Below are 20,728 nucleotides of genomic sequence, written 5' to 3'. Positions count from 1 at the left end.
CACATGTGATTCTAAGACAGTCATGCGGTTCTCTGGTGTCTTCAGGTCTGCCCATTTCCGGGTCTGAGGGTCAGAACTAGCCCGAGGCTTTTGCAAGTTGCCCAGAGCTCAGTTAACCACAGTGTCATTTCAGCAGAGAAGGCTTTGATTCTTGAAAACACATTTAATGAAAATCAAGCTTCATAAGTGAAATGCCTACCCATGTGCAAAGAGGGGGAGCTGGTCCTATGACCAAGGTGCCCGGCAGTCATCCCAGTGGCTTCTGAGGGCTTCAGCCACTTGAGAAGTTCTGTCATGGTCCTCCTGCCAGCATCTGGCCACGTGGGGTGGGGTGGACAGTCAGCCTCATGGCCCCTGCCAGGGGGTAAGGCCCACTCGGGACCCCAGGTGTCGTCATGCTGCTTGTCACCTAAGCACAGCAGTATGGAGCCTGGGACCTGGCAGGGCCTGTTTGGAGAGGGCAGTGCCAACACTTAGGAGAGGAGCAAGACGCCACCACAGTCTCGTTGGAAGAGCGGCGGCACATTCTGGCATCACAGCCGAGACTGGGTGTGCCACGCACGTAGCTATCGTGGGGGCAAGTGAGGCACTTGGACGCTCAGTGAGGAACGCCTCTGGAGGTGGCCTAGCTCCCAGGGCTCTGCTGGGTACAATGCACCATGACTCTGGCATGTTTCATGGCAAGCTGGAGAGTGAAAATAGCTGAGCAAGTGCCCTGCCGAGAGAGCAAGGTTGAACCTGCCCGGGGACAGGCAGGCAAGCCTGGACCCGATGAGGGAAAGGAAAGGAGGCTCGAGGCACCCCTGCTACTCCTCCGTGGGACAGGCTGTTCTTGGGAGAGCAGGTTACCAGGGCTCATAAGGCTGTCCGACAGCACATCAGTCATAGGGAAGGGCCGGGATCCAGGCCCCAGTTGCAGCAGCAGCTAGAAGGGCACATACAACGCACGCAGACACAGAATGCAGCGACGGGAAACAACAGCGATGGGCAGCCAGCTCCTCAGCTTCTCCTCTGCAGAAGCAGCTCTGCCATTCTCCCCTGTCCTTCCGTCGCGTCACCGTGTTCCCGCCCAGCCTCGTGTCCAGATGGGCTGGATGGAGGTAACAGAGCAGATGAAGCCTGGCCCGGCGCAGCGGCCTAAACTTCAAGGGAAAGCTGAGGAAGCATCGGCTCCCTCACTTTTCACGGTACGGACTGCACTTGATTCCCAGGTCATCTGAGCTCTCGGGGTTCTCTGCCACATCCCTAGGGGTGTGAGGGGAAATGAGCCTGACTTCACGCGAGCAGGAGCGGCGTGAGCAGCCAGGGCAAGGAGGGCCTGGGGTAAACGAACGACCTGAGAAGTCAATGCCAGGAAGAGGTGGAGAAGCCAAAGCCACCAAGGAAAGCATGTGGGCAGCGAGCTGTGGAGAGAGCAGGTCCACCACGGAGACGAGGGGAGACTGGACGAGAGCCCCGCGGAGAGCAGAGCTCCTGAAGGAGTCCAGACCGCACCACCAGCCACTCCTGGCAGCGCCTTCCTGCCTCACTCCCCGCCGTGCAACAGGGCCTGGAAAGACAGGCAGATGTACACAGGTTAATGGCATAACGTCAAAATGGCCCCTGACCTGCAGGAGTCACGCCAGGCCTGAGATGCTCAGACCCCAACCTGCAGGGCGAGTCCCAGCCCACGCCGCCACACCTTTCAGGGAAGCTCCAAAGCCCCTCAGCCAATACACACCCCATCTCACCATGTCCCTCAGGTGCCTGCGTGGCCAAGAACAGGCAAAACGTGCTGCAAGCACTCAAGCCGTCACCAAGCAGCCGCTAGATACGCTCCCATCCCACTAGACGAGCCCTAAAGCCGGAGAAGTATAGATACGCTCCCATCCCACTAGACGAGCCCTAAAGCCGGAGAAGTAGAAATTACCGTACACCCTCATCATGCGCAAGCCCGTCCTCGGAGAAGACAAGGCTACACTTCCCCTCGTGAAACCACAGCAATCTGGGGAGGGGAGTAACCCCCACCCTCTCCCAGCGGACAGGCCCCCAGGAGCCTGAGCCCGAGCAGCTGCGCTTGCTGCAACGGCCAGGAGGTGCTGGGCTGCCACTGGTGCGCCCCGTCAGCCAGCCTAACCCCACCTTCAAGCACCTTGGCTTCCCACCACGTTACTGGGTTGGTCTTCCTGGCAAAGCCCAAGTCTTTACTGGGTGACCCTTCCCTAGACCCGGCCCTACCCCAACCTGGAATGGGAGACCAAAACCCCATACCTGTCTTTCGGCCTGCATCCCCAGCTCTGGGCGTTTCCAAGACGAAGCCAGCAGGATATAGAGCACCAGCAGCCCGAAGACCACCACCAGCATCCCAGAGCAGTTGGCAAAGACAGCCTCACTGGGCAGCCTGGAGTATGAGTTGGTGCTGTTTCTCCTGAGGATGACGAAACAATGTGGGCGCTCAAGAAACTTTTCTACCTGCTTTTGCCCAATGCGAGACTCAGTGCCACTAACAGAGGATAAGAAAAGCTTCCCAGGACCTGCTGTGACCTGGAATATTAACATACTTTCCAAGTCTCTGCCATGACAAGTGTCTGCAGAATGCTTTTTCCCTGTGAGGAAGCTAAAGCTCCCAGACGTGAAATGAACTTGTCCAGTTACATAACTAGGAAACGGCACAGCCAAGACCTATACCCAGGTCTGACCTCAAATCTTGTTTGCTTTTCACTGCACCCCCACTACTTCAAAGAACGGAGAATGGGAGTGGTTAGGCATGCAGCCTCTAGTCCTAACACAAAGCTCTGCCACTTACTGGCTGTGTGCCCTTAGGTGCATTACTAACCTCTCTGTGCCTCTGTTCCCTAATGTATAAGTGGCAATGACAACAAATGTTGTAGGGCAGTTAGAGGATTAAATTTAAGATGTTTAGAATAGTTTCTGCCACAGAGTAGGTTCTAAATCACTTTGATGCTGGGTATTTGCTGACCAGTTTACCAATCTCAGCCTAAAGAAAGACCGATTCCATTAACCTTCCAGATCAGGAACAAGCCCCATCCCAAAAGCTTCCCTCCCTTGGATGGGTCCTATGATCATCGAGTGCATCTTCTGAAGACCCTGTTCCTCCCCCTCCACCTTAGAGTTGGGGGCTCCGTCCCACTCACAGACTGGAGAAAAGCTTCTCATTAATGCCGGAAATGACAGATGCAATGGCCAGAGAGAGGATGGAAGCTCCAAAGAAGACGTGGATGGGTTTAAGGAGGCTGCGCAGCCGCACGGACGCCCAGGGCAGCAGGAAGACCGCAAAGCCCAAGAACCACTGTGGACACAGGAAGTACTTGATTGTACTGTGTGTGACCAAAGGCACGCCAGGTCATCCCACCCACCAGTGCCTCCTACCCATCAGTGAACCCTTGCCCTTATCTCCCAGCTCAAACCTCCCATCAGGCATTGCCCCAGCACCACACCTAGCCTCCTCACTGGGGTCTGTTTGTCTTACACAAAGGAATGTAGGAATGTTACCTACATGAAATGCTTAGCTATCCCCAGTCTCCTGCAAACCCAGCCATCCTTGTTTGTCTCTGCTTCCTTCCTGTCCTGGCTCACAAAACTCATTTGTACAGGGCTGACATCAGAATACGGATACTACTTCGAGAATTGCTTCTGGTTCACAGAAAGCGGGGAGAGAAGAGGGCAGAAAAGATGATTTAGAGTCAGTGCGGTGCGTGCTGTGACAGAGTTAGCTTAGAGGGCTCCAGCACCACAGGTGGGCCGTGTGAGGGGTAAGAGCTGGAACAGGGTGAATTCGGGAACCACCAATCTCCCACAGCCCTTCAAACTGCCGATTCTACAGGATGTGCCCTGCAAGGCCGTCTCCAGGCAGTAAGCAGAGGGATATTTGGTGCTGATGCAAGTGAAGCCCCAACGAGAGCTGGCAGCTGTGGGAATCCAAAGGAGAACAGAGAGTACCCACCTGACAGGCGAAGAGGAAGACGGTGGTGATGCCCAGCCAGCTGTGCAAGGAGTAGAGATTGGGGATCTTTCTACGGCTGTGAAAGTCAAAGACGGCATGCAGCCCCAGTACAGTCAGGATGAAGGCCAGCAGGTGCATGGCTGCGTGGCCGAATTTCCAGGGCAGCTTGGGCCCTACCCATGACTGGGGCAGGCGGTAGACCAGTGATGCTGTAGGAGAGAGAGCAGTCCCTGGGCTCGGCCTCTTCCCCTGTGCTCACCCGTGCATTAGGGGAATTACCCTGACGTGATCCCAGACAGCCTCCCAACAAAAGAAGGAAATGCTAGGACATCAGTATCAACTCCTCAGCATCTTCCATCCTTGCATCATTTCTGGTATAGCCATCAACCATGAAGCGGGGAGACAAGGACCATGACAAAAGGGAGGAGCCAGAGGAGGGACAAGCTAGGAGTCTGGGATCAGCAGATACCAACTACTCTACATAAAATAAACAGTGGGTCCCTACTGCAGAGCACAGGGAGCCATATTCAGTATCTTGTAATAAGCTATACTGGAAAGAAATCTGAAAATATATACATATATATGTGTATATACATATATATATACACACACACATATATATATCTCTGAATCACTTTGCTGTACACCAGAAAACACAACTCTGTAAATCAACTATACTTCAATTTAAAAAAGGGGGGGGGTGGGTAGAACAGGTTTCATGGACTTGCCATTCTGTCATAACAATAATAAATGCCACTTGTATGCAGTTTTACAGGTTGAAAAGCAATGTCACATCCATTATTTCATCTAACTGAATGAATTCTCACAACTGAAGTGAGTTGTCAAGGACACAGGCTTTAAGGTTAGATAACCGAGGTCCAAATCCAGGTTCTTCCTCTCAGCTATTTGGCATCTTCCTAAATCTCAGTTTCCTCATCTGTAAAATGGAGGCAACAATAGAGCCCGCCTCACAAGCTTCCTGTAAGAACAAAAGTGGGAGGATGTATCCAAAGTACACGGGGTAAGCTGCTATTATCACCGTCATTATTCCCATTTTACAAGTGGCGAAAATGAGACTCACCTGGGCCCCAAGGCCTGCCTCTGAATGCACGGGGCAAGGGGTCTGGCAGGAGTAAGGAGACCCCTCAGGTACGGCCCCGACTGTGTCACGGAGGCTCCAGCCCCCGCTCCCTAGAGCAAGGGCTGGCAGGCTGCCGCTCACAGGCCAGGTGCAGCCCGCTGCCGATTTTCGTGAATAAAGTGTTTTTACTCCATATGGCTAAACGTCGTTTATTGAAAAGAACATCTTGTCCCACAGCTCTGCAGAGCCACCTTTCCTCACTTGTCTATTCACTTATCACTACCACACTTTTTTTTTAATTGGAATACAGTTGATTTACAATGTTGTATTAGTTCCAGGTGTACAGCGAAGTGAGTCAGTTATACATTTATATATATCCACTCTTTTTTAGATTCTTTTCCCATATAGGCCATTACAGAGTATTGAGCAGAGTTCCCTGTGCTATACAGTAGGTCCCACGCTGTCTTAATTACAGTAGCTTTATAATAAACCTGAATAGACGGGAGAGTAAGCCCTCCAACTTTGCTCTTTTTCAAAACCACGTTGACTAATCTTGGCCCTTTGCATTTCAAGATAATTCAGTCTGATTGTCAATTTTCACAAAAATAAGCACTGAGACCTTGGGGTTGAAATAAACCTACAAAACGATTTCAGGAGAATTTACATCTTTACAATGTTTAGTCTTGCAATCCACTTACACAGTAGTATATCCCTCCATTTATTTAGGGCTTCTTTAATTTCAATACAGTTTTATATTTTTCTCTGTAGAAATATTATATGGCTTTTGTCAGATTTATGTCTAGGTAATTAATGCTTATGGATGCTATTATCAAATTATATTTGATATTAAATAATACTTTAAATAACATTAATTTTAAAATTTGTACTTATTTTTTCCCAGTTTTATTGAGATATAACTGACATACAGCACTGCATAAGTTTGTGTAGAGCATAATGGTCTGCCTTACATACATCATGGAATGATTACCACAATAAGTTTAGTGAACATCCATCTTCTTATATAGATACAAAATTTTAAAAATAGACAAAAACTTTTTTCTTGTGAAGACGACTCTTTGGATTTACTCTCTTAACAGCTTTCATATATAACATACAGCAGGGTTAACTGTATTTATCATGTTGTACATTACATCCCTAGTACTTATTTATCTTAAAACTGGAGGTTGGTACCTTTTGACTGCCTTCATCCAATTCCCCTTCCCCCCACCCCTGGTAACCATAAATCTGCTGTCTTTTACTATGAGTTTGTTTGTTTTTGGAGTATAATTGACCTACAGCACTATGTTGCTTCCTGTTACAAAACACAGTCATTCAATATTTCTGTACATTTCAAAATGATCACCATGATAGGTCTAGCTATGATCATCACCATACAAAGATATTACATAATTACTGGCCACATTCCCTACACTGTACCTGTGCCTCATTTGTTTTGCAACTGGAAGTCCATACCTCTTGCTCTCCCTCACCTATTTCTCTCCCCACCCGCACCACTATAAATAAAGTTTTATCAGAACACAGCTACACGTTTCCGTGTTGTCTCTGGCTGCTCTCACAACACAGTAGCAGAGCTGAGTAGTCGCAACATAGATCATAGGGCTTGCAAAGCCTAAAATATTTACTGTCTGGCCTTTAACAGAAAAAGTTCGCCAACTCCCGTCCAAGAGTATCCATGCAGCTACCCTTCTCAGATGCTCCCGTTCGCACGACTTCTTCCTCCACATGACACCTGGGCCCAAAAACAACCCACCCCACCCCACCCCCATAGCCCTGAACCCGACAGTAACAAAGGCCAGGATGGAGAGGGACAGCGCTGCCCTGTACGAGCCCGGGCCACACCATGTCTCCTCTGCTGACCTGTACTCACCAGCACTGTAGAACACCACCATGCCTGTAACCATGAGCACCGGGTGCCAGTTGAACATGAGGATGGTACCATCCCAGGCGAAGCCACCTTGCCAGCACGATATCCAATAGATGGTGGAGAGGATGCACATCAAGCCCAGGGCGCACAGCGCCAAGACGGACAGATAAAACCATCCCATAGCCATTCTGATCAAGCACTCCTAGAGAAAGCGGAAATCACACGTCCCTGTTGGCTCAGGCGCACCCCACACGCAGGCTAAAGGAGGTAACACTGACCTTGCTCTTGGCCAGAAGGGTGGTTCCCCTGCTATCAGCCTGGGCACTGTCCCATGAAGCCTTGATGGCTGGGTGAACCCAATCTCTGGTTATGAACAATGAGTGAGGCCCCGCCCCAGCACCTGGCAGCATACAGTGCAGCCAGCTTGGGCCTAGGGCTGGCCCTGGAGAGAGGTCTCCTCTGCTGCGGCTCGATGCCAAGGCTCTAGATCCAGAGCCCTAGGATGCGTCTCCCCTCACAGGACCAGAAGGTAAAGAATTATAACCCCACTCCCCATGAAAAGAAAGGACAGAAATCAAAATCCAGGCTAGATCACACAAATGCCCAGGGCTTCAGTTCTAACGTAAGGAGGCAAAAATCACAATCTTCACACTACTATTAGGCCACTTGGGAGAAAGTGCTATAGGATCCCACTTCTGCAGCAAAGTTCTTCCCCAGACTGTGACCTCTATGGGCTAATCCTCCCACTGGGAGGTAAGGTGGGGTCTTCAGAGTCCCCATTCGCCACACCTTTAATTGAGCAAAAGCCCCCAGCTGTCTCCAGACCTGAAACTTCTGCTTTCTCTTCTCTGGGGAAAGTCCAGAGGAGAAAAGAGGAAGCAAGAACTCATGATCTAGAAAGCAAGAGTTTATCTTGAGGTTCCCACGTGTACCTGATAAACTTAGAAACCAACCCGGGTTTCAGGCATGGTGAATGCTTAGCCCCCTAAGCAGCTGCTCTTAAAATTTATTTATTTATTTATTTTTGGCTGTTTTGGGTCTTCGTTTCTGTGCGAGGGCTTTCTCCAGATACGGCAAGCGGGGGCCACTCTTCATCACGGTGCGCGGGCCTCTCACTATCGCGGCCTCTCCAGACGCGCAGGCTCAGTAGTTGTGGCTCACGGGCCCAGTTGCTCCGCAGCATGTGGGATCTTCCCAGACCAGGGCTCGAACCCGTGTCCCCCGCACTGGCAGGCAGATTCTCAACCACTGCACCACCAGGGAAGCCCAGCAGCTGCTCTTAAAAGCCAGGCTGGGCTTCCCTGGTGGCGCAGTGGTTGAGAGTCCACCTGCCGATGCAGGGGACGCGGGTTCGTGCCCCGGTCCGGGAAGATCCCACATGCCGCGGAGCGGCTGGGCCCGTGAGCCATGGCCGCTGAGCCTGCGCGTCTGGAGCCTGTGCTCTGCAACGGGAGAGGCCACAGCAGTGAGAGGCCCGCGTACAGCAAAAAAAAAAAAAAAAAAAACAGGCAAGTGGGCGTGAGTTGGCAGGCAGTCTGCAAAGCCACAGGACACCCCTGCTTTCAGCATGGGCACAGCTCTCAAGGCAGGCACACTGCCCCGTGGACTCAGGCCAAGAAGCTGACACAGTGGCTTCCTGCAGTTGAGGTCCCTCAATCTGAACCAGCTAACAGAGAAGAGGCCCCTAAAATCAAGAACTCCCAAGAAGATAAAACACTTGACCCTCACCTTTATACCTACTGGCAGGCTGACAGAGTGGTGGCCTGGACTCCAGTTCTTATGCTCTGAGGCTCCTTAAGCAACTCACTTAACATTTGTAGGACTCAGTCTTCTCATCTGAAAGAAAACCATGACAATAGGATATAACTTACTGAAAGGCAGCTCTGAGCAGACACCACACCAGAACCTTACACACATGATCCCATCTACTCATCTTGACAAGCCCGTGTGGAGTTATCCCCATTTTATAGATGAGGAAACTAAGCCTCAGACAGACTAAATAGGACCCAGTAAGTGGGCAGGGAGTTTCAAACCCTTGTCTATTCGGTTTCAAAGCCCATGTTTTTAATTTGACCACAGGTTGTCAGAGAGTCGAGAAAATGTATGTAAGGACATTGTGAGAGTACAGTATTATAATTTTCTTAGTATTGTTACAGCATTTCATCCTAACGACTAACAAAAACCTCAAGTTCATGGCCCCCATGGCTGCCCAGGCCTCTCAGTGTCCCCAATTCCATGTCGTGCCAGCTCTCTCCATGCCAGGTGTCCACCTAACCACAAACAGATGCTAAGCTGTCACAAAGAGATCCAAGGTGGCAGTAATCTCTGAGAAAGTAAGATCTGAGGTCTGGGGGAAAAAATAAGCTTCCAGGAGGTTGGAGAGAGAAAACCATGCCACCTGATTTCTAGAAGCTTTCTACCTTAGCTACTGAGCTCAGAGATTTGCTACCCAGCCTCAAGAGTTATCCCCTTAGTTCCTGTAAGGGCAGCAGAAGTTTCAGGTCACCAGAGGTTCAATCATCCCCCCAGTGAAGTGTCAGCACAAAGGAGCTCTCGGTCAGCAGGCTCCATCCATTGAATAATATCTACTTTTTTTTCCCCTCCCTTTGTAAGAGGAAAAAAGAAAATATAATCCAAAAGGGATCACATCTACCCCCCTAGAAGAGGTCCTGGATTACTGCTCTGGGACAGACTTGGAAAAGACAATGGAGACACTTCCCTAACAGACGGCTGGAATGTTTTACCAACAGTACACAGACGAGCCCTCCCTCTGCTCGAAATAGAGAGCAAAAGGAGAGAAAAAGGAAGAATGCAGTGAAAATTGCAATCCAAATGCTAAGAATATCCTCTCATTTATTCCAAGAGAACAGGATGTGCTAAGATTTCAGGATGTGCCCACCAGTCCTATTCTGCCCTCACTTGTAGAGACGCATTCTAAGACAAAAGTCGGCAAACTCCTGTAAAGGGCCAGAATGGTAAATATTTTAGATTTTGCAGGCCATACGGTTTGTCACAACTATGTCATCAACTCTGCTGATGCATTGCAAGAGCAATCATAAATAATACCTTCACAAATGAACATGAGCTATGTTCAGAAAAACTTTATTTATGGACAAAGAAATTTCAGTTTTTATATCGTTTCCACATGTCACAAAATATCATTTTCTTTTTTTTTTTTTCAATCATTGAAAAATGTAAAAACCATTTAGGCCAGCCAGATTAGGCCTGTGGGTCATGTTTGTTGACCCTGATCTAAGGAGTCTACTCTCCAACCTAATATACTTCTCAATCCCTTAGCAAAAAGGATTCTCCCAGGCTGCACTAAAACAGATCAGGCCCTGGTGTAGGAAATGGGTATATCCTACTTGGCCCTAGCCTTAGGAAAAGGCTCTATTCCAAACCCTTTCACAATTATTTAGAAGTGCAAATAGATGAAGGAACAGGAAGTCTGTTTGTTGCTCCCACTTCTCAGATGAATGGTGCGGGCTTTAGGAATCCTGAGAACCAGATTTAGGGCTCAAGTCCTGAACTCTTATCTTACGGATCAAAAATATTCGGGCCCAGGGCTTCCCTGGTGGCGCAGCGGTTGAGAGTCCACCTGCCGATGCAGGGGACGCGGGTTTGTGCCCCGGTCCGGGAAGATCCCACATGCCGCGGAGCGGCTGGGTCCGTGAGCCATGGCCGCTGAGCCTGCGCGTCCGGAGCCTGTGTCCCGCAACGGGAGGGGTCGCAACAGTGAGGGGCCCGCGTACCGCAAAAACAAAAAAAAAAAAAAATTCGGGCCCAAAGAAGGAAAGTGACTTGGCCACGGTGAGTGGCCGAGCTGGTACAAGGCTCCAGGTTCACTCCCCCTGTGCTCCAAGGACTCCTCACTTCCAAACGCAGCTTCGTAGTCAGAGACTCAGGAGTGAGGGGCCCTAAATTCCACTCAGGAGGTAGATAAGCAAGGCCCTCCTTAGCACCTGAGTGATTACAGCCCCGCCCTTCGTACGGCCTCTGGTCGGCCTCAGGTGTCCAGAGTAGGGTTCCAGGAACCCGGGGACCGATCCCTGACTCCTCCGCCGGGACCAAGATCCCTTGGTCCCAGCTAACCTTGGGTGCAAATTAAGGCGAGGGGCTCCACCTGCTGACTGCGACTTCCGAAGAGCTTCTGTGCTTTCCAAAGAGCTTCCTTCCACCACCTGTGTAAGTAAGGGCACAGAGAACGATGTCCATTTCGTAAAAGAGAAAACTGAGGCCGAGCGAGGGGTCCCGACAGCGCGAAGCGAGGCAGTAGCAGAGCCAGCACTCGAACCCAGGTCCCTGAACTCCCAGCCCGGGCTCTTTCTCACCCCCGAACCACAGTGGAACGCAGGGGTACTGGGGTCTCCGAGACCCGCCTCTTGCCACCCGGCGCCGGACCCGCAGCTCCCGAGGCTCCTGGGAGATGGAGTGAGAGACTCTCAAGAACCCCCGCTATCACCAGTCACAGCCGCTCTACAGCCAACTGGCGGGGCCGCTCTGTCACCTTATAAGCTTGTAGCACTTCCGGTCGCGCGCGCTTTGCGCGCGCGGCCGCCTGGGAAATGAAGTCCAGAGCCGCGGGGTGGCCGGCAGATAAGGTGCTGACACTAACTCCAGTTCCTCCACGGGCGTTTCTTCCCCAAGCCCGGGCTTCCAGGGACCAGGAACGCCGTCACGGATCGGTCCTGTCCCTCACCCCCACCCCCTCGATTCCGTGGAAGCGGAAATGTTCGGGCCGATGCGAAGCCTCTGGCCAGGGGCTGGCCCTCGGCAAGTCCGCACGCGGGGTGGGCGGGAGGCGTTGGCCCGCAGCTGGGAGCCCTGGAACAGGGCGCAGCGACGGTGAGAGAGGGGCGGGCCCAGGAATGCGGGGACCGAAACATGGCGACCGAGCGGGCCAAAGAGCGGGGAGAAAAAGCCGAGGACAAGCGGGTAGCACGGCGCAGACGGAGCCCGCGTCACCCATCTACTTCCGGAATTTAAAACCGGTTTCCGGAAGCCAGGACGGTGTCCCCGTGACAACCGACGTTGGGCCTTCTAGGTGAGAACGCTGAGGAGGAGTGGGTAAAGTGGCCAGAAGTCGGAATTTTGTTAATTGCTTTGGTTTTGGTTTTTTGCTAAGGCAGCCCTATTTTAAAGTGGATTAGGAAGGGTGAGGAAAATTACTCAGGGGACAGAGAGAACGCGGCAGATAGCGGTGGACAAACTGCGAAGACCGCTTCATTACCTTGGGAATCAGCGCTGCCCTAACCCGACGTGAGGGTCATCCTTCCCGTAGAGATGGCGGTGGGCGGCTCTATAGAACGGATCCTCACAGCAGCCTTCTGTGGTGGCCTGTGAAGTAGTAGTTAAGAGCACGGGCTTTGTTTTCACACCTAGTTGTGAATCCTGGCTCTGCTCACCTGCAACATGGAGGAACGACTTGAACTCTGACCCTGTGTCCTTGCCTGTAGAATGAGGATAATTCTTGCCCACCTTGCAGAGTAGTTGCGAAGATTAAAGGAAATTGTCTTGGTTGACAAATTTATCATGGTGTCGGTATGTAGCTGGTAGCTATCGATATTATTTGATGAATAAGGAGACTCGGTTCAGAGAAAAGCACCTTCGTACATCCACTAAAGTGGGACTTCTCCATCAGGTGAGGTGGACGAGGTTCCGCAGCTTCTCAGAGCCTCTGTGTAAAGTGGGGTAATAAGCGTAAGAACTGCTGCTTCTCAAGATGGGTGTAGGATTAAATAAGGAAATGAATATGAAGAGTTTGTAAACCGTAACATTTTACCGATATGAATTTAATCGTTCTGTAACACTTCGAAGCATTTTGAAATTTGTTCATAGATTTGATCCAGCTGGAGGGGGTCACAGGACACCCCCAAAGCAGCTTCTGGGTCTTGGAATAAATGAAAATAAAAGCCCAGCTCCCCTTACCTGGTGCCACTGTGTTGCTACCATAATCGTAAACGTTAGGAGAGCACTGTTTGCTCTCAGCTTTTTCTGCCTGCACCACTTCCCGCTTCTCCTATGCCAGCATTTGTTTTTCCCACGTAGTTACATATAAACCTGTCAGTTATGTAAGAGGCAGCTTTGTGCAGTAGTTAAGAGCACAGACTCTGGACCAAGACTGCCTAGATCTGAACGCTAGCTCTGCCACTTATTAGCAATGTGAACTTGGACAAATTATTTTACCTCCCTGGGCCTCAATTGTCCCCTCTGTAAAATGGGGAGAGTAATAGTGTGTCTTCTACCTCAAGGGTTATTGAGAGATTTAAGTAATGTTAGCACTTAGAATTGTAAGCAATATTGTAAGTGATATACAAAGGTTTTGCTGCTGCAGTTAGTAATAGAATTAGTATTGTTACATGACCAGACAGTCACTGTGTGTAGTATCCCTAGATTCCTTTGGACTCAAAAGTGTTTAGAAAGAGCTGTACATCTAGAGGGTTCCGGTCATGGAAAAAGGCCTGAGGGTGAGGGTCCCTGGAAGGAGTGACTAGTTGGGGTTTTTCTGTTGTTGTTGGTTTTGTTCGTTGACGTATCCCAAGCACCTAGAATGGTGCCTGGTACATAATAAGTCCTCGGTAAATATGTATTAATGAATTTCTAACCTCCTTTTTTTTTTTTTTTTTTTTGCATCAGTAGGCCCTTGTCTGAGAGCAAGGGAAACAGCTCTGATTCTGAGGAACTATAACTTCTCCCTCAGTGCCTGGAAGAGTACTAGGACTGCTTTCTGGGAACTGTGGAATGTGCCCTTGGGGGCCCAAGATAGCAGAAGGAAGATGCTCCAGACCAGTAACTATAGCCTGGTGCTCTCCCTGCAGTTCCTGCTGCTGTCCTATGACCTCTTTGTCAATTCCTTCTCGGAGCTACTCCGAATGGCTCCCGTCATACAGCTGGTGCTCTTCATGTAAGTTCAGTGGGTGGGACAGCTCAACCCAAGCAGTCTGAAGTCCCCGACAATCATAATTTAGCATTTTAAAGTTATTAATAGAGAAATATCAGGGAGAATAAAACTGCACTTTGTCCTGGGTACTCCATGGTCCATAGACATGTCATGGTCCATAGACGTGGGCCTGTTTTGATATACTTCTAACAAGGGTTTGGGACACAGGGAGCAGTGCACATTGAAAGTGAGGGCCAGATTGCTGACACTGTCATTTTCTCTATCTTCGAGTAGAAATATTGTCTTACGGTGCCATGAAAGAGGGTTACAAAATGTCAAGTAGGGCTTCCCTGGTGGCGCAGTGGTTGAGAGTCCGCCTGCCGATGCAGGGGACACGGGTTCGTGCCCCGGTCCGGGAAGATCCCACATGCCGCGGAGCGGCTGGGCCAGTGAGCCGTGGCCGCTGAGCCTGCGCGTCCGGAGCCTGTGCTCCGCAACGGGAGGGGCCACAACAGTGAGAGGCCTGCGTACCGCAAAAAAAAAAAAAAAAAAAAAAAGGTAATTTCAAATAGTAATAAATGTTATACAATGGATATAAAGTACCTGGGGTGGGGAGCGAAAGGCTACTTTAGGTAGTGGGGTGAAAGAAAAGTCTTTTTGAAGAGGGGACATTTGCACTGAGACATGAGACATGAATGGCATTAAGGCAGCCAGCCGTGCACAGATGAGGGAAGGTGCATTGCTGTCTTGCTAGAGGAAAACGTCTGACAGGACCAGGTTATGTGACAGACAGGGCTGGCATTTTCTGGATACAGGGAGGAAACTAGCTGCTTCTCACAGGTGCCTGGGAGCTTTGTTGAGTGGGGAGTGTCAGCAGGAAAGCCTTGTCCATAGACTGCCACTCAACTGATGGGGCCAGCGGGTAGTTTTAGCTTCGGGTCATTTGGGGTCCAAAACCCAAACTACCTCTGGGGGGGTTTCAGAGGACTATATATAACAAGGAAGGACAGACTCCATGGTGTCCCTTAGGACTCAGGGCTGGCTCTTGGGTCCTCTCCAGGCCTCCATTTGGCCGTCCTTTTGTTTTCTGTGTCTGCAGCATCCAGGATATTGCAGTCCTCTTCAACATCATCATCATTTTCCTCATGTTCTTCAACACCTTCGTCTTCCAGGCTGGCCTCGTCAACCTCCTCTTCCATAAGTTCAAAGGGACCATCATCCTGACAGCTGTGTACTTCACCCTCAGCATCTCCCTTCATGTCTGGGTCATGGTAAGAGTGAGGCTCTGAATCCTTAAAGGGCTAGGAATGTTTTTCTGTGGGAACCCAGAATCTCTGGATGTTTATATCTCACAGAGTCCTTGATAAGAAACAGATGAAATGAATGTGGTCCAGCCTGAAGCTGGACACATGAGAATTTCATAAGGCACTTTTATCTAACCTTATATGTTGAAGAACAGCCTTATCCAAGAGTCCAGGGACACTTCTGGAACATTCAATTCACTTTTGCCCCAAAAGGCCTGCCAGGGCTAAAACAGGAAGTTGAATCTGTTTCATCGTTAGCTGTTTGGGCAGGTGAGTGTTGGTACAGCATATTCTTAGGCATCAGCGTCCCGTGGGAAATAGGCAGGCGTGCCGCTGGCCCTTCAGTGCTGCATGCCCTCTGACGCATCCCCATCACTTACACTAGGAAAACCGACCCCCAAGATGCCTCCCTTTGGTTCTAACATAGGCCTCAGAGCAGATCTAGTTTTCATGGTTTCAGATTTGTTTTTTTGTTGTTGTTGTTTTGGCCACATGGCATGGCTTGGTGGGATCTTAGTTCCCTGAGCAGGGATTGAACCCCTGCCCCCTGCAGTGGAAGCACGGAGTCCTAACCACTGGACCGCCAGGGAATTCCCTCAGATTTCTTCTGCTTCACAAATTCTTCCATCCCTTTGGGTATTTCATGTGCTTCTCATGTACTCATTTTATGGAACATATTAAAACCTCAGGGTTCTCTAGTCATTTCTTTACTAAAGGTGCCTTCTCAGACCAAACGTCCCGTTAGGTTGCCCTTGTGATTCTACAGAGAGCACTAGAGCTCACAGGGAAGAAGCAGAGCAGGGCCGAAATCTCAAGGTGCTTCCCGGAGAGGGTTGTCTCTGCTCTGGTTCCTGGAGCCAAATAGCCCTGGCTTTGTGCTGTGAAGCTGTTAATCTGATTAAACCCTGAGTGTACCGAGCCTTTATCTGACAGGAACTGAGCCTGAGAGTTCCAAGGCAAGACAGTGACCATGCTGAACTCCTGAGATGATGTGTATCATTTCTCCTCGGCAAAGGCTACGGGATGAAATGGAATAAATGGCTTAGTTCAAACTTCCTCCCTCAGAGTTACAAGAATTTTCCCTCTGTAGCAAAAAAAAAAAAAGGGAACTTGAGGTTCCTTTGAAAAGCACTCCTCGGGCTTGTGGAAAGAAAGAATGGGGGTGCATTAGCCTGCTATTAAACCAGGTGGCATCTCTGCAGCTAACCAAGTTGGAGATGTGAGGGCCTCATCTAGCCATTCACATTTCTCTGTGTACTCATATCTCCTTCAGAACTTACGCTGGAAAAACTCCAACCGCTTTGTCTGGACAGATGGACTTCAAACGTTATTTGTATTCCAGAGACTAGGTAAGGACCAGAGCATCCTCAGGCCTCACTTTGGTCCCACCTGTGGCTCTGGCAGCCAGGGCCTTGATCCTGGCTTCCCAGCCCATCACAAGCAGCGTGGGATGAGTGGGACAGCCACACCAAGAGCAGGAGAGACCACTGCCCTCTGCCCTTCTTGGGAGTCACTGGGAAATCATGAGGCAGGGCCCCTCAGCCTCGTCCGGTTATGTTCTTACCCTGAAACAAATACTCAGGAGCATCCCTGAGGCTTCTTTTCTGTTTATTATCCACAGCGGCAGTGTTATACTGTTACTTCTACAAACAGACAGCTGTGAGACTGGGTGATCCTCGCTTCTATCAGGACTCCTTATGGCTGCGCAAGGAGTTCATGCAAGTCCGAAGGTGACCGCTTCTTGTCACACTGATGGATGCCTTTCCTTCCTGACAGAAGCCACGTTTGGGGCTCTGCAGAGGGGATGGTCAGCCCTGTGCACTAGGAAGCAGCTTGACATTTCTAGGACAGGCCCAGGCCAGTTGTGTTCAGCAGTTGAGAAGGAAGATCCTCCCTCTAGCAAATGAAAGTGTTCCCTAATACAGACTCCCGTACATCATCCCTTCCCGGCCTCCTGCCGCAGTTCTGCCCCCTTTCCTTTCCTGTTCTCTACCCCTCTTCCTCACAGAGGGCTCTGTGGCTTTATCCTGGGGAAGCTTTCCCTGAGCCCAGTACAGGAGGAACTCCCAGCCCCTGTTCCATTTGCACTACACACTGATGACTGAAGGATGCAAAGTGACTTTTCTGGGCTCCTGACTGATCACACCTCAGACATTTAGATTTTATACCCAAGGTACTTTTTCTACATTTTATAAATAGGAAGTAAATTCTTTACCATAAATGATGGCGTCTCTGCCTCGCTAGATCTCTTCGTGGTTAAGAGACATGCCAAGTCCTAGCCTTAGCATCTACTTGGTCCAGTGGCAGATGGAGCCACAGAGCAAATACGGACATTTACTGAATCCCACTGTGAGGACAAGGTGAAATTCGGGATGTAATTTGATGCCCCACCCCCATCCCTGGAGTTCCAGACTTCTGTGTTTTATTCAGTCTCTCCCCCTGTCAGAGCCCTAAATTGCCTTCAGAAGAGTAAAAAGGTTCCCTAGACTCTTTTGGCAAAAGAAAAGTTTGTGTGCCCATAGTATCAGTTTTCTACTGCCAGAATAATGTTGTGTAACAGACCCAGCACCAACCTTCAGTGGCATGTAACAATAAACAGTTCCATGGCTCTTGAGTCTTGGGGTTCAGCTGATCTGTCTGGGTTTGGGTAATTTTTGCTGGGCTTGCACATGTGTCTGTGGTCAGCTGTGGGTCAGCCAGGCAGGTGTGATGATCTTGAGATCCTTGATTCTTGGCTAACTTGGGCTGGCCTCAGCTGGACTGACTCTGCTTCACATGACTTATCCTCCAGCAGACTTGCCTGGGTCTGTTTATAGACAGTGGCAGGGGAGCAGGAGAACAAGCCCTAGGGTGCAATCCCATTTCAAGCCTCTACTTGTATTGTGTCTCCAGACTCCCATAGGTCAAAGCAAGTCATGTGACTGAGCCCAGTGTCTGGGAAAGTGCTACAGAGTTTCCTGGCAAAAGACATGGATACAAAAAAAAAAAAAAGGACATGGATACAGAGAGGGCCATTAATTCAGTCAGTCTACCCCCACCCAAGAAAGTTGCTCTGTGAAACTCATTATTTGGAGATACTCTAGCCCAGGAGTTAGCAAACTTTCTGTAAAAGGCCAAATAGTAAATATTTTAGATTTTGAGGGCTGTGTGGCCTCTGTTGCAATTACTCAACTCTGACATCTTGTAGCATGAAAGCAGCCAGAGATGACACATAAATGAATGACCTGTGTCACAAAATATTTTTCTTTTGGTTTTTTTTTCAACCATGTGAAAATGTAAATTTAATCTTAACTTGACCATATAAAACAGGCTTGACCATATAAAAAAAAACTTGACCATATAAAACAGGCTAGATTTGCCCCCAGGCCATAGTATGCTGACCCCTGGTTTAGAAGGCTGGAATGAAGTTCTGGGGAAAGAGAGACTAGTTAATCAGCCATGCTGTCCAGATTTATCAGATTTTTTTTTTAAAAAGGTACAGTGTTCAAAGAAAATACCTAAGATCCCATATCCTATAATTGGAAGAAGCGATCTAAAAAGTCCTAACAAAGCTACTGTCTATACTTACTATACCTTCATCTGTACAAAAAAATGACAATAGCCCAATTTTTAAAATATTTTCATAAAAGCTCTTAATAGGAATATTATAATCCCCTTTGTTCATCACAATCCCTGGAAGGCAATTTTCTGTGTCCCAGAAGGAACCAGGGCTAGGCCGTCCTCTGTAGTCTGCAGCTAGTGAGCACAAGCAAATGCCTGTTTCCTCACTCACGGTATAAATGGAACTTTGTGGCCCCAGGAGTCTCGGGGCAGGGGTGGTGTTCCTTCCTTCCTCTCTCCTCCCTCCCTCTCTTCCTTTCTTTCTTTTCCTTAATAGCTAATACATTCATGTGATACAAAATTCAAGTTATAAAAAGTTTTATGCAGTTATTCTTCCCACGGCTATATCTCAACCACCGAGTTCCTTCTCCCTCCCCTCCTTGACAATCTACATTTACTTAACATACCTCTTACAGACAACAGAACATTTCAGAAACATTTTTACAAAAGGAAAAACTTGCCATATCCAACCCCAGTTATTTATTTCAAATCTTGGACAGTATGTATTCATATTCTATACACAGTTGTGATTATGGGGAATAAGCCATAACATAGTTTGCTTTTTTTTTCACTTAGCAGTAGGAATATATTTTTAAGTTGTGATATAAATTGACTGCTTGGGGACAGTCAGTTTTCAAAGATCAGAGGAAGAAAATAAACACTTTAGAAGTGCTTAGAGACTTTTAGTACCATGGAGTTCCTTCTGGCTGCCCAATGCTCTACTCAAGAACTAGAAAAACCAGATAAAATATAAAAATTGTCTTTATAAAAGGCCTTAGAGAATTCCTGAAGGAAAGAGGATTAAAGGGCCTAAATTTTTGAAGTAGAGCGAATCATAGAGACGTGAGCTGAAAGTTTGCAGCACATTTTCCTGTGGGAGCATTTGCTGACTCGGGGTTTGAGCAAGAGGCTGAGAATCCAAGCATGGCCCAGACAAGAGGGTTGCAGCCGGGGACCAGAGAAGCCAGCTGAGCTTAGTGCTCTCGTGACACTGGAGGAGCAAAGCTGGGGACTGGAAGAGGCTTAAAAACAACACATTTTCTGTTCAAGATACTTACCAAATTCTGAAGCTGTGTAGGGCCAGAGGCTAAGCCTCAAACCTCTGAAAAGCAGAATCGAATTTTTGGCACACTTATTGTGCTGATGATTAGAATTCAGAACCCACCGGGGGAGGGGACTGGTGAACACACAGGGCTTTCAGTTGCAAGCTCAGGGGGGCTCCTTACTAGGAACAAGGTGAAACAGGTAGACTGTGGCTTATACTCACAATGTAGCCACAGACCATGTAGTCCCTGAGTGGATTAAGGTGATCGGCCCCCATTCCATTTGCGTAGCAGAGGAAAGAGTGGAAGAAAAAACATCTAGAGATGCTCTAATTTTTTTATACACAATTTCTGGATCTAATAAAAATTACTAGCAAGTCAAGAGATACTATTTAAAACCATAGCAAAAGTATAAAATAGAAACAGGTGAGCCAAATATTGGAGAAAGTTGACAAGGAGTTTAAACTATGATTGATATGCTCAAGAAATAGAGGGAAATATGAAGGAAATAGATTAAATATTTAAACTACACCTAGGGACTTCTAATAATGGCTAAGATGCTTGGGAATGACCCCTCCACACACAACAACTGTAAAACCTGGACATAATACGAAAAACAGCTACTACAGACACTGGAGAATGAAGGGAAGAGGAAAGTTTGGTGGGGAGTTCACACTCAGAAGAGGATTGTGCAGAGAAAGCTCCCTGTTTTTGCTGCTTGTAACTTAGCAGCTGACAAAGTGGTAGGTACAATAGGCTGGTGGAAAATCACAGTTCGAGTACTGAGCCAGGGCAGCTGAAGCCCCTGGAGGGAAAGATGGGAGTCTCAGAAGGGAAGAGCCAGAGAGAGAGGAATCCCCAAGTTCTGTCTGCCCACATCTCTGCCCAAACTCTGGACCACAAATGAGCCAATCAGACTCAAGGCAGCTCAGCTAAAGACTGAACATCTAAACTAAGATTGGAGCTGCCAACCCATAAGTGTGATTTGCACT

At 48.9% G+C, this 20,728-nt stretch overlaps 2 protein-coding genes across 8 annotated transcripts; one reads left to right on the top strand and one right to left on the bottom strand.

The window, feature by feature from the left end:
- Window positions 1–136: 136 nt before the first annotated feature.
- Window positions 137–11,882, bottom strand: CYB561A3 (cytochrome b561 family member A3). Of its 5 annotated transcripts, none has more exons than XM_060303141.2 (8): window positions 11,417–11,882; window positions 11,002–11,090; window positions 8,638–8,745; window positions 6,913–7,111; window positions 3,944–4,152; window positions 3,135–3,289; window positions 2,251–2,407; window positions 137–1,549 (listed from the first exon to the last, which is right to left on the bottom strand). In XM_060303141.2, exons 4-8 carry the CDS (start codon window positions 7,094–7,096, stop codon window positions 1,526–1,528), a joined length of 729 nt encoding a protein of 242 aa, XP_060159124.1. In that variant the 5' UTR covers window positions 7,097–7,111; window positions 8,638–8,745; window positions 11,002–11,090; window positions 11,417–11,882; the 3' UTR covers window positions 137–1,525. The 5 variants fall into 5 exon arrangements, with proteins under 5 accessions (XP_060159124.1, XP_060159121.1, XP_060159120.1 ...); XM_060303138.2 differs by having other exon boundaries at window positions 11,033–11,090; XM_060303137.1 differs by lacking the exon at window positions 11,417–11,882 and adding an exon at window positions 11,241–11,406.
- Window positions 11,478–17,872, top strand: TMEM138 (transmembrane protein 138). Of its 3 annotated transcripts, none has more exons than XM_070046110.1 (5): window positions 11,478–11,953; window positions 13,549–13,813; window positions 14,889–15,060; window positions 16,367–16,442; window positions 16,715–17,872. In XM_070046110.1, the coding sequence occupies exons 2-5, from the start codon at window positions 13,686–13,688 to the stop codon at window positions 16,825–16,827; spliced, it is 489 nt and encodes a 162-aa protein (XP_069902211.1). In that variant the 5' UTR covers window positions 11,478–11,953; window positions 13,549–13,685; the 3' UTR covers window positions 16,828–17,872. The 3 variants fall into 3 exon arrangements, with proteins under 3 accessions (XP_069902211.1, XP_060159126.1, XP_060159127.1); XM_060303143.2 differs by lacking the exon at window positions 11,478–11,953 and adding an exon at window positions 11,967–12,550; XM_060303144.2 differs by lacking the exon at window positions 11,478–11,953 and adding an exon at window positions 11,967–12,550 and having other exon boundaries at window positions 13,546–13,813.
- Window positions 17,873–20,728: the final 2,856 nt, after the last annotated feature.

The sequence above is a fragment of the Globicephala melas genome, chromosome 8 (genome assembly GCF_963455315.2).
Source record: "Globicephala melas chromosome 8, mGloMel1.2, whole genome shotgun sequence".
In the NCBI taxonomy this organism is placed as follows: Eukaryota; Metazoa; Chordata; class Mammalia; order Artiodactyla; family Delphinidae; genus Globicephala; species Globicephala melas.
This window is presented reverse-complemented; position numbering and strand designations above follow the sequence as displayed.